A 13,237-nucleotide genomic window follows, 5' to 3' on the forward strand; every position below is an offset into this window, starting at 1 on the left:
TCCTTTTTGATGATATAATTGCATGGACAGTCTCATGAAGTTTTATGTTCTTCATATTATCAGATCATTTATACTTCAAGATTTTTTTAAATTTAATTTTTTAAAATTTTATTAGTAGCAGGAATTGAATGCAGAGACACTTAACCACTAAGCCACATCCCCAGTCCTTTTTTTTTATTTTGAAATACGTTCTCATTTAGTTGCTTAGGGTCTGGCTAAGTTGCTGAGGGTAGCTTTGAACTTGCAATCCTCCTACTTCAGTTACCTGAGCCACTGGGATTACAGGTCTGCACTACCATACCTGGCAGGATTCTTTTTTATTTGACAAAAAGTAATGTTCTAGGTGATGAGATTTTAAATATGGTAGTTTAGTAATATAGATTTATTTTTTACCTATCCTACATTCCAAATTGCAAAAAGAAGATGCAGTTTGCATACATTAAGAATACAACATATCCAAAAAGTGATATCATGCTAAACAGAGTAAGTTTACTCTGCAAAGGATAATAATATCTCAGTAGGCAGTATACAAATTTGGGAGGGCTGCATTAATAAATCTTGCCCATAGTGTTTTTATTCTTTTCATATAATGGTCTGTGTACACACAGACACACACACACACACATATGTATATATATACATATATACATATATATATTCATATATATATACACACACACCTGAATATATTTATATGTACAAAATATACAGACATCCTTATGATTTTACCTATGTGCTCATTTTTATACACATAATTTATAAATTTATACAGTTATTATTTACTAATTTCTATTCAATGGTCCTATAAAATTTATCTAGCTATACTTATATATAGATATACAGAGACAGACATAGTCTGATTGCAGGTTAAGTTCTTTTATGTTTCTACCTTATGAAATGTATCATTAGTATAATTAGAATATATTCTAACAAATATGATGCATGACATTACATTTGAATTAACTTAAAATTTTGACACCAGTAGAAATTAGAACATTCCAGATTTATTTTAAGGAAGATTTAAATTTGCCAGACATCAAGACATACATTACAATTCATATATATATATATATATATATATATATATATATATATAATTGTCCTAGAGCAAATAATTATAACTTAATAGATTTCTTCTTTGAAAAAATAAACCAAGAAAGTTTTGGCTAAATGACTTAAAATCTGAGTGTCTCTGATTTTAAATGTCTAGGTTGTGTGAATACCCTATAATAACCAATTTTTTCTAAAATGCTTTCTTCATAGTGGAATGATTTTAAATCTAATTATCACATGTTTTAGGCAAAGATGACTCAACTTCCTGAGGCGGAAAAGGAAAAGATTGCTGAGCAAGTTGCTGATTTCAAGAAAGTAAAGAGTAAGCTTGATGCTGAAATTGAAATATGGGATGATACAAGCAATGATATCATTGTTCTCGCCAAGAAGATGTGTATGATCATGATGGAGATGACAGACTTCACGAGGTAATTATGTTGAAATTATATATAATATTGCTAATGGGTAGAAACATTTGTCACATTACTGAAACTTCAAATTTCTCTGAGTGGCAGATGCCAAAATTGAGTGGTAGTGAAAATATAAATAATATAAAAAACAAAGTTGAGGGTGTGTAATTCTAGAGGTTGTGAAAAGTAAATATGGCAGAGTTTCTCATAAACTGACAAAGACTTTAGATACCACTTTATACTCTGTCACTTTCGGCTTCCTCAGAGATCTTCCCAGCATAACATCAGGATTAGTGGTATCTTTTGCTGCTGAGATAGTAACTAGATATATTTAAAAGTACAGTGACTTAATGATAGCAGAGAAAGAATCATATGTTTTGTTGCATTCCAGAGAAATAAAATGTTGGTTATAACTATAAAATGGCATTTCATAGAGCTAATAAATGTGAAGTGAACTATATAGTGCAAGCCCAATCAATTACTAAAGTATACAAAATTACAGAAATTTACTTAAGTAGTCTTAGAGTTACTATAAAAGTCACAGAATACAATACCCTGCAGCAGATCTAGTGCAAATAGAAAACTGTCCATTTATATTACCATATACTATACACGAAAATTGCTTTCAGATGGAATAATGGACGAAATCTAAAATTAAAATCATAATTAATAGAGAAAATATACACAAAGTATTTGATATTAAGATTCAGTTAAAATTTCTAAGCATTACAAAGAAAGAATTCATAAAGAATTATTAAATTGAACTATTTTAAAATTCTAAGTACCAATAAAACTTCCTAAACAATATTAAAATTTAAGTAGATAACTTGGTAAGTATTTGCAAGAAAGAATAAAAATATGTGATGTCACTTATATATAAAGACTATTAGTATTAAAAATAAGAAATGAATTTCCTAATCCAGGATGAAATATAATTACATAATTCACTGATTTTTCACCCATAAAATATATAACTAATAAATATTTGAAAAATATTTAGCCTTAACATTTAATGTCAAATAATTTTTAGATTAAAAAAAATTGGAGAACTTTGAAAATAGGCAAGGTACAGAGTGTGGTAGCAAAAGCCTGAAGTAGTATACACATAATTTAGCAATATGTATGAACTAAAATCCTTTATAAACAGTTTATATCGGCATCATCTATGCTGTAATCTATATGTACTTCAGAGATTCTATCCCAAATAAATAATCTGAAGTAAGATATATTAGTATAAGAATAACTGCAGAATTATCAAAATATTAGGAAAATTGGACTGTTTAAATTAATGACGTGTTGCTATATGAAGAAGAATCCACTGAAAATAAAGCCAAGATATTTTAAAAATGTTTTTAATAAAAAGCTAAAAAGTAGTCTAATCTAATTTTTTAGTATAATATGTAGATATGGCTGTTTTCCTATGAGTGTTTCTTCTTTGTTTTGTATGTGACCAAAATTATTTATGACAGAACTCAAATCTACTTGTAGTCCCTTCAAAGAAAATCCACTTTTCAAAAATAATGGCAGTGAAGAGATTTCCCTGCACATTTAATTGGAAAGTTATATATATATATATATATATATATATATATATATATATATATATATATATATATAAAACTTTTTAAATATTATATATAAATATATAATGTTATTATACATAGAATTTCATAAAGAAGTCCTTTGAGATATCAGTTTATATTTTTCCTTCTTAAACTCTTTACACTTTTTTTTCAACCATAGTTCTATAGCTGCCAAATGTCCTCTCATTCTTTTTCATATACAGATTAATTCAGTTTTGACCTATGCTTCAGTTTTTGCAAAGATTCTGAACAATCTCTTGGTCTCTCTCTGACTCTCTTCATGTTTCCTTTTCTCTTTCTGTCTGCATCCCTAATTTTCTCAAATATAAATGCATAGATTATATATATATGTGTATATATATATATATATATATATATATATATATATATATATATATATCATAGGTATAAATATGACTTTATATAGGAAATAAAATTAATAAAATTATACTCAATGGTATTAAATAAAAATCATGTTTTAGTAGGTGGATTTTGGATAATTTAATTACAGTTTAGTCTTCTGTTTTAATTGCTCTATTACTTTAAAAATGTATTGATATTATGTGATAAATATGTATTCCTTTTTTAAAAATGAGGTTTTATACTGACTCAAGGATAATGACTATTGTATAAATTAAATCACACCATACAAACTTTACTGAAAGTTAAGAGCAAATTAGAGCACAAAAAAGCATTATACGAAGCCAGCATTCAAACTTTCTGAGATACAGAGAATAGTGTAAGTTTTAAATTATCTTATGTGATATATATACCAAATTCCAATAGTTAATGCTGGTACTCTGCCATTGTCACGACCCTGTGTTTCTAGAGGGCAGAAACTACGATGATTAAAACATTCCATGGAGAAGAGATTTGTAAAGAAACAATAGATATAGTACAGAAAAAATTGAATCAAAACAAGAACACCTGATATTAAGTGAAAAAATTCTGAACACAGGTCTGGGACTTGGCATTTTATAACACTGATTAGAGGGAAGAGATTAAATTCAGTGGGTTTAGAATTGAGAGCTTTAGATCATTTTCACTTTTGATGGAAAAGAAAATCTTGGCGAGGTAGCACTAGAAGTATTACAGGTTTTGAGAAATAGCAAGGATCCCAGAGAAATAAAAGAGAATTATAGAAGATGCCACTTTTCCTCCTCTATCACCATTACTAAGAGCATTATCCATTACGAAAAAGTGTACTTCATAATACCAAAGAAAGAGAATGTTCTTTGAGTAGAAACCATGCCCAACACTCACTATATGTTATTATAAGAAGATTAAAGTGGGAATCAAAACAGCTCAGCTGATGAAACCCCTCCCTCTAAAAACAAATAAAAACCAGAAAAAGTAAAAGTATACTATTATGCCTCTACCTGAAATATATTTCAAAAAGTAAATAATTGGCATTATATGCATATATATTTGATGTCCCTAAATCTAGACTCAGAACATGAAAATCAAGAGAAATTAACCAAAAATGGGAAACAATGATTTGATAAATCTTTGGGGGGAATTAGAATTAACCACCATCACTAACAATAACAACAAAAATGTGGGGAAAAAAGAAAGAAAAAACTTAATGAAAAAAGATAAAGAGTAAAAGAATCAAAAAAGTGACCAAATGTTCAAAAGGAAATAAATTCAAAAAAGTTAATAAATGACATTAAAGAAAATAAGAAATAACCATGACATAAAGAGAATGACTGTGAGATAAAGAAGAAAATGATCAGAGAAAAAGAAGTAAAATGGTAGAAAAATTCGATGTACTTTTTGCTCTTACATATAATTACTGACTTTTTCTACAGGTGATGATTTAGATCACTTAAATGGCTTTTTATACTTGCTTCTCCCCTCCTTCGAATTCTTGATTGTTTGGTACCTTCATGTATTTTATTGTATATATGATCCTTGATATTATTTTATTAATAATTTATTTTGATATTTATTAGTTATGATGAAACTTCCCATTATGTATGATGAAATGTTCACCTTTACCCTTTCTTCTGCCTTCTACCTGATATTCTATGTCTCATTTACAACACAAATTCTCTTCACTTCTTCTTATATTTCTGGGATTGGTTAGATTTATATTCTCAATAATTTTAATTCAAGCTTAATATATAGGTTGATTCTGAAGTAAAGATTAATAACATTTATGTTGTTGTTCCATTGATATAATTAACCTAGATACACAAAAGAAGAAAATGTATTTCCAATAGAAAGCTGAATTAGAATTTTCACATAATATAAAGTATCCATAACTTTATTTGGAAAATAGTATATCAAGGAAAGAAACCTGAAGTGAGAGCCTCTTTAGCTTTCTCACCATGGGGTAGTATAAACAATTACACTAGATGTATTTATGCACAGGGGCCAGAGCAGGAGGGAAAAACAATAAAGAACAAAGCCATGAGAAAACAGAAGTATTGGCAGAGAAAACAGAATTGCATAAATAAAGAACACTGGAGTGATATAAATAAATAAATACAGTACCACAAACAAAAAAGAACTCTGGACCACACTTAAGGGAATTTCAGTGAGTCACTGAAATTTAGTCATTTAAATGATCTAAAATGACTAGTTTTACCCAAGAAAACTTAATATGATAATTGAATAGATTCTAGTTTTGGCAATTCTCAATTGTTGTTGACTTTTGTCTTAGTAGCTTCAATAAATCATGATATGAGGGGAAAAAAAGCCTTATTAAGAGAAATGGACAAAGAATAGGAACCAAAGAAAAATATACTTAAAGCAGTAACTTAAAGGAGGCAAATGAGCAGGACAAGGTTTTTGAGATTTCTGAATGTTGGAGGGTTGAAGAGAAAGAAGAAATGGATAGGGATAGAATGAATTGTTTAAAGGGAGATAAAAACTATAGTCAAAGATGACACAGAGCATTACAATGGAAGGAAAAGAAACAATTAAAAAAAACAAAAAACACATGACAGGGCTGGTGTTGTGGCTCAAGTGGTACAGTGCCCGCCTAGCATGTGTGGGGCACTGGGTTTGATCCTCAGCACTACATAAAAATAAAATAAACATATTGTACCCACCTAAAACTAAAAATTAATATAAAAAATGTCAGATATAAAGATAAGCCTACATGAGTTTACATGCTGTTTTTTCTAGTCTCAGTTTGAATAATGAGCTCATAATCACAGATATCATTCTTGTCTATTCAGCACAAAATTTTCCTACAACTAGTCTCCTTATATGGCAAAATCATATTTTACTTGCCTTTTAGCAGTTATCACTTCTTAGATTATCTAGTTAATTTATTTATATATTTTATGCTTGCATATCCATAACAGAATATAAGTTATATGTAATTTGTCTTATTTATTATTTTATTCTTAGAACTTGCAATAGCATATGTGTTTGTACACAATATGTATAAGTTTAAGTATGTATAATATGTATAAGTATACAGATTATGTATAAGTATGTAGAATCTGTATATGCTGAATATATATTTAATAAATACTAGTTGAATAAATTAAGAAATTAAAAATAAAACACCTGTATTTAGAAGGAATCAGGAAAAAAAACAATCAATCTCCAAAAAAAAAAAAAAAAACATAGTAGGTAAACTTAATCATCAACTGTTGAAACTCACTCTTTTTTTGTTTACTTGTTTGTTGATACATATGTAGATCCCTATGTAGAACACTAAGATATTAATTTTAACTCCCATATGGCATTAGAGACACTAGTTAGGGAGCTGTAACTGAGACCCTTGGAAAAGCCTAGAGTTATGATGAACAAATAAGTCAGAAAATATCTTGGTATATCCAAATAAAACATGGCAGAATGACAGTAGTGATAAAAAATGAGACTATTTGCAGTGATGACACTACACAGGGACATTATAAAGGTTGGAGATGAAAATTGAAATGATTTGCTGTTCCTATATAAAGAAAAGATTTTTTAAAAATTAATACTCTGCAGCATAGAAAATTATGTAACACATTTTAAAATTTCTAAGGAATCTTTACAGTAATGAAAATTGGAACCAGTAGAATAAACTTTCCATATCAGAAGATGAAATTAAAATAAAGGGGATAAATTAAGTTAGAAAATGGGAAAAAAGAATAAAAAAGAAAATGTTGAGTGAATATGAAAAATACAATAATTACATAAATTATACTAAATATATAATTATTCCAATTTTTTTAAATATAAGTAAGATACTTATATTTTTGTAAAAAAGTAAGGATCTGGAGTCTATCATGCTACATGAAATAAGCCAATCTCTAAAAGCAAAGGTTAAAATTTTTCTCTGATATGTGGATGCTAAACCACAATAAGGGTTTGGGGAGAAAGAATAGTTCAGTGGATTAGACAAAGGGAAATGAAAGGAAGGAAGGGGGTAGGAATAGGAAAGACAGTGGAATGACTGGAACAACTTTCCTGTGTACATAAATGAATATACCACAGTGAATCTCACCACCATGCACATCCACAAGACTGGGATCCTTATTAGAATAAGAAATATTCCATGCTTACATAAATATATCAAAAGAGATCCTGCTGTTATGTATAACTAAAAAGAAGCAAAAAAAGTAAAACAATACAGTAAATCCAAAAGACAAAAAGTATCATTGAACAGAGGCACATAAGAATTTTATTTTCTAGGAACCATGGAATAAGAGGAGGAAACCTTTCTAAAAGAATAAGGAAATGTATGAACGTATGAATAAATGGAAGGAATTTGAGAAGTAAATTCTTAATGGCTTCTATTTGTTAAGTGTTGCCATCTATTGAATGTTTGACTAAGAATTCAAACATGGAGTGACAGAGCTGCAGTAGATCTGGATAGGTCAAAGGTAGTAAACATGTGTTAGTTTTCACCATTTTGTTTATTAAGGGAAAGGTAAATATATTTTCTCTTTGTATGTTCTGAGAAGACTAGTTGGGCTATATTTACTCATAATTCATAGACTGGAAGGAAATTTGCAGCAGCATTAAAACTACTAGAAAGGATAGATTAAAATGACTGGCTGTGTCCAGACTAGAAAAGAAGAAAAATGTCCCTGGGAATTAGGATGAAAGTGGAACTGTAAAATCCTGTCACCTGAGACAGGGTGAGGTTATAGGCTTTGCAGATTTCCCTGCTCTGAATGTGTCACTTTGAAAGGAATTAATGTCTGATTGTTGATACACTTTGAATCAAATTGGAAAAGATTCTGCTACATCAGTGAATATGGAAGTATCCTAAACTGCAGCTAGTGTGTTAGAAGAGGATTCACAGCTCCACAGAGTGAGAACTCACTGGGAAATAGACACATTTCATGTTTTGCAAAAGCTAAATACCCCAACGTTCTCACAATCTATATGTGTCACTGCCACAGGCATCCACAAAACAAAGATACTGTGTGTTCAAATTTTAAGAAAGGCATGGTAATAAAATTGAATTTTAGGTTCCGATAATCACTTGTTCTGGAACTGGATCCATAGTCAGCTAAATTTTAGGTCACATAAACTTTGATAAACCTATAATTGTTTTACAATGGATAAAATCTTTTCTTTTTATTTCCAATTTTATTTCAAGCTTTTATTTTCTCAGGAAGTCTAATATTTTTCAGAGTTTAAATTTAGCAGTTTTATATCTAATATATTCCTTAGTTCCACCTGTGTCACATTTCCTTCACTGAAGGAATTTCAGCTGTTCCTAGGGGGGTCTGGAAGAATGGAGGAGATAGTGGGCAGTGCATGTATATTAACAAGTAGCAACAAATTTGGCTCACACACTGTCCTGCATATAGATATTTAAGTGGCTAGATAATCAATAAATAGAAAAAGAATATAAATAAGGACAGAATTATCTCTCTCTCTGAAGTGCCATTAGATGCTCTGTTTTCTCCACATGCTATTTTATTAATAAGGTGCAAAATAAAGGCTATACTTTGATGAATGGTTACTATAACTACCCAATAACAAATACTTATTTCCTCATTTTTGTTGTAAGGATAGTTTGATTATTAATATTTCCCTTACATAGTTAAAGAAATACTGGTAAAACAAATTGCTCATAAATATGTACGTGAAATTGGTTTTGAATCAGGATTGGCTCAGCTTTAGAATCTGGGCATCATATTACACATTTTTTTACTCCTGTGCAGACATAGAACAAAACCCAGCACTTTCCTCATGAGTAAAAAAAATGGGCATATTATATAACGTACCTTGTGCTGCTAGCCATAAATATGTTAGAATTTTAGAAGAGAGGGAGTATCAGTAGAGAATAGAGTAAGTGCAGAAAGAAAATATGAAAAAGTAAAACATATTAGACTTTGAGATGCAAAGGTTGAATTGTGAAGGGAGATGATGTAAGTAAGAAAACCTACAAGAGTGGAAACCAGGAGTGTGGAAGTGATTCAGATCCATTTGGGTTCTCTTTATAAACAAAGAGAGACATTAAGAAAGTAATAAATTTTAAAGGGCATTTAGAAACAGTTTTTATTTATATAAAGTAGGAAATAGGAAACTATTCAAGAATTATGATTAGGGATCCATGATAGAATGAAACAAAATCTAGGAACAATATATGGGAAGAATAACAGGGCCTTTTGGGTGGCACTGCTATCAGGGACTCAACTCATCAGGGTCTGGTCACAGTTAGAGAGCCATCCAATTTGCAAATTCTGTTATAGCCTTTCCAAAATGAGAAAACTTTAAATAAATTCATAGGACGTGTACTATACCAGGAGTTGTATAAAAATCCTATAAAATTTGATGTGGCCATTTCTGAGTGTTGGCCAATGCCACTTGTCACACATTTGGCACTTCTTCCAGCCTAAATTAAAGACATGGAACAGGTTTACTCTAATGATTCTGTATAGTTACAAATACAGCAAGATATTTTCTCACTAACCCCTGTGATACATTCATTCTGGGGTAGAAAAGTCAGGCATTATGATTTTAAGTTTTCTCCTTGATAAAGGGCTAGCCCAAATAGTTATATAAGCTGTTATGATATCAACACAATTTTGGAATCTTCTACCAGCACCACATTTCTTTTATTTAGCCTCTGGTGCTTTTTAGAACCAGGAGTTAAGACTTGCTAGAAGAAGGCAAGTGTTTTTCCTTTGCATTAGTTTGTTTCCCAGGAAAGCATCTTCTGGGATTCTGGTTAGAAGGTAAAGGTCTGTATCAGGGGGCTGGGAATATGGGTGATATTCTCAATGCTAAGTTTAGCATTAGGTATTCCAACCTTCATTTTTAACCCCTGATGTCAGTAAAAGTTACCCCATCCCTAAGATAGGCCTATCCTCCTTCAATACAAAAACTTTATTTTATCCCCTTCAAAGAATAACATCCAGAATTTTGCTCTGGTGAACAAGGGGTAGCTGTTGAGTACTGTGGATTAAGGGAGGGGATAAAATTGCCTATTTCAGTTCCTCTCTTCTCCTCCAAGTCCAGCCAAATATGAATCAGTCTGTAAAAGCCAACTTGATTCTTAATTTCCCCCACTGCTGGTTTGTACTGGCTTTCTTAATCAGGCTCTTATTACCACTTCTCATCTCCTTTTGAGTTTCCTGGCTTATCCTGAATATTTTTCCTAATATTTTTTACTGTTATCTTTTCTCTTTATAAAGATTAATTCTGTCCTTACTAGTGGGTTTAGGTAATTAGAGTAAAGAAAAAACAAGCCGAAGTATTACTGAGGGTTGGAGAGGGAACAAAATTAGATGCATGTGTTAATTTGCCATTTTTACCAGGAATCCCGTTAGGATTTACTAGCATTGGAGACATTTACTTTTTAAGATATTTTAAAATTACATATGAGGTTTTTTTAAATAAGTGATGGTCCCCTTTTTTCCTCTCCCTTTAAGAAAATTCTGTCTGGGCAATATTTTGACTATGAACTTGAACAGTTTCTACATTACATGACTTATATAACAGTGGAGAACATTTAATTTTTTCCTTATCTAAGCAGGAGACAGGGTCTAGGTAAAACTTTCCAGATATCTAATTATATCTTATGGTCATATGGTAGGTATTTTTTTTAAGTTGCAGAGAGTTATGAGATAAAAGGAAAAAAGTGAGAACTTTTGTTCAAGAAACACAATCATCACATTCATCTTTGCAAAACATATTTTAAGAATTTACCACCTGTATTGTTAATATTGTTAAGATCTAAAAATTGAAATTAACTAAAGAATAGTAATACTGCTCTAAGCACTAATATTTTTTAAGCTACATTTTTAAAAATACAGCAGGGTCACATCCCTCCTCATCAGGAAATTTTATATTTTTAAGATGTAATGTGATGTCCACTTTTATCTAAATAATTGGTTTATTAATTTGATAAAATGCATAGACTTTACTAGAATTCTTACCGACTCTTTTACTGAGAATATACTGGATATTTGTCATAGTCCTTGGTATTAAGGATATACAAATACCTGCAGTGGAGGATTTTATTTTTAATATTTTTTAGTTGTCAATGGACCTTTATTTTATTTATTTATATGAGGTGCTGAGAATTGAACCTAGTACCTGGCACATGCTAGGCAAGCCCTCTACCACTAAGCCACTCCCCCAGCCTCATACAGTAGAGGATTTTGAGCCAGAGAAGCAACATATAGAATGGAGGAAAAGTTGAGAACAAGAAGATGGGCCCAAAGCAGGCAGAGGTGAAAGATGAAGATTGAAAAGAAATATATCAGTCATGAGTGGACTGCCAAGGCAGAAGTTCAGTTCTGAAAGGGAATTCAGAATGTTGCTAGGAACTTAGATATAAATAAGAAAAGTAAAAATACCAAAGTTTTCTCACCAGAGTCTACTTACCAGACAGAGGTTGAATATGTCTCTAATAGTCTGTTGAGCAGAAAATAAAAGAACAGGAAGGCCCCTCATTATTAGATTGTCTGAATTTTTAAATTCCATTCTAATGACATGAGAATGAAATCCTGAAGAATACTTTGGAGAGAATGAGCTTCAGAAAATGGGTTGACATGTCTGGTAAATATCAAAATGGTGATAATATGCCTTCCTGATACTCTCCCATACAACTCCGAGGACCAGTATTTATCAATAAGAAAGAAGGACTGCTTATATTTTGATTATTTATAAATTTGAATAATTTATTATTTATTATCCCTTTCCTGCTAATGGATCAATCTTCCTCATCCAAATATGGACAATCACAAGATTGTTTAAATATCCCTGAAATATTGGAACATGATAAAATGTCAATTAGTATTAAAATATATGCCCAGCCATATGTGTAGTAAGCATGGGAAGAATACATCTTTTTATTTAGTTTTAATTAGTTACCCAAAAGAAATATTTATATGACATTTTCCAAAGGGTAGAACTGGCTTTGATATTGCAAATAGCAATTCTGACTTTATATTTCTATAATATCCCTAAGCCTGTTCTCAGAATCTTGGTCACTCAACTAGTAAGCCCAACTGTCTGCAAATGAGTCAGGCATTTTGTCATCAGTAAGTATAGCCTATTGCAATCATGTGTTAACTTGAAATATGGAGGAATGCGTGGAGCATAAGAGATTTCCTGTGAAGCACCTTGCTTTTAGTTTTCCTTGTGTCCAGGAAAGCCTCAGATCTGACGAGGCAATGGCAAAAATGCATGGAAGTTTATTAAACTTAAGGGAAAAGCAAAGAGTACCCAAACTCATGTAGTAATGTTGTGTTCATTATAGAAAAAGAGTTCTTGGCTGAGGCAGCCACAGAGTGATGGTGGATGAACAAGACTGGGAGGTGGGTTGGCTGTATTCCTCACCTCCGTATACTTCCATCTACCTCCCTTGGAAATGGGCTTGTATTTGTAAGATATTTCAGCTCCACTTTACTTTTCCACAACACAACCTTGAGAGACAAAATAGAAAATGAGCAGCAGGGGCAATGGATACTCATCTTGCTTCTATTCAGCAAAGTTTTCAGAATTAAACTCCTTGTGATAGCATAGTTGTTATACAAAATCTATGTGTAATGTCCTATGTCCCACACCCTTTTGTTTGTTAAATAAAAGATGTCTTTGCACATAGCTCATTTGCTTTCTGAAGTGAAACATTCATATTTTAAAATGATGTGTGAACAATAGCAATTTAAATGTTGTAGCCCACAAAACAAGGAATAAAATATATTGGTACATTTGAGTTTTTCTTAAACTATATAATTCTTATGAAATCTAATTTTTACTTTATTTGACAAGGCT

General features: G+C 30.9%; 1 protein-coding gene across 4 annotated transcripts in view; it reads left to right on the forward strand.

The window, feature by feature from the left end:
- The window catches only part of Ctnna3 (catenin alpha 3), a 1,728,170-nt gene that overhangs the window by 1,597,515 nt on the left and 117,418 nt on the right, over positions 1-13,237 (forward strand). For all 4 annotated transcript variants that reach the window (XM_027931212.2, XM_027931213.2, XM_071611230.1 and 1 more), the window contains one exon: positions 1,300-1,481. In XM_027931212.2, coding sequence (XP_027787013.2) covers positions 1,300-1,481 — 182 coding nt within the window. The remainder of the gene's footprint in view (positions 1-1,299; positions 1,482-13,237) is intronic.

Source organism: Marmota flaviventris, chromosome 4, assembly GCF_047511675.1.
Source record: "Marmota flaviventris isolate mMarFla1 chromosome 4, mMarFla1.hap1, whole genome shotgun sequence".
Lineage (NCBI taxonomy): Eukaryota > Metazoa > Chordata > Mammalia > Rodentia > Sciuridae > Marmota > Marmota flaviventris.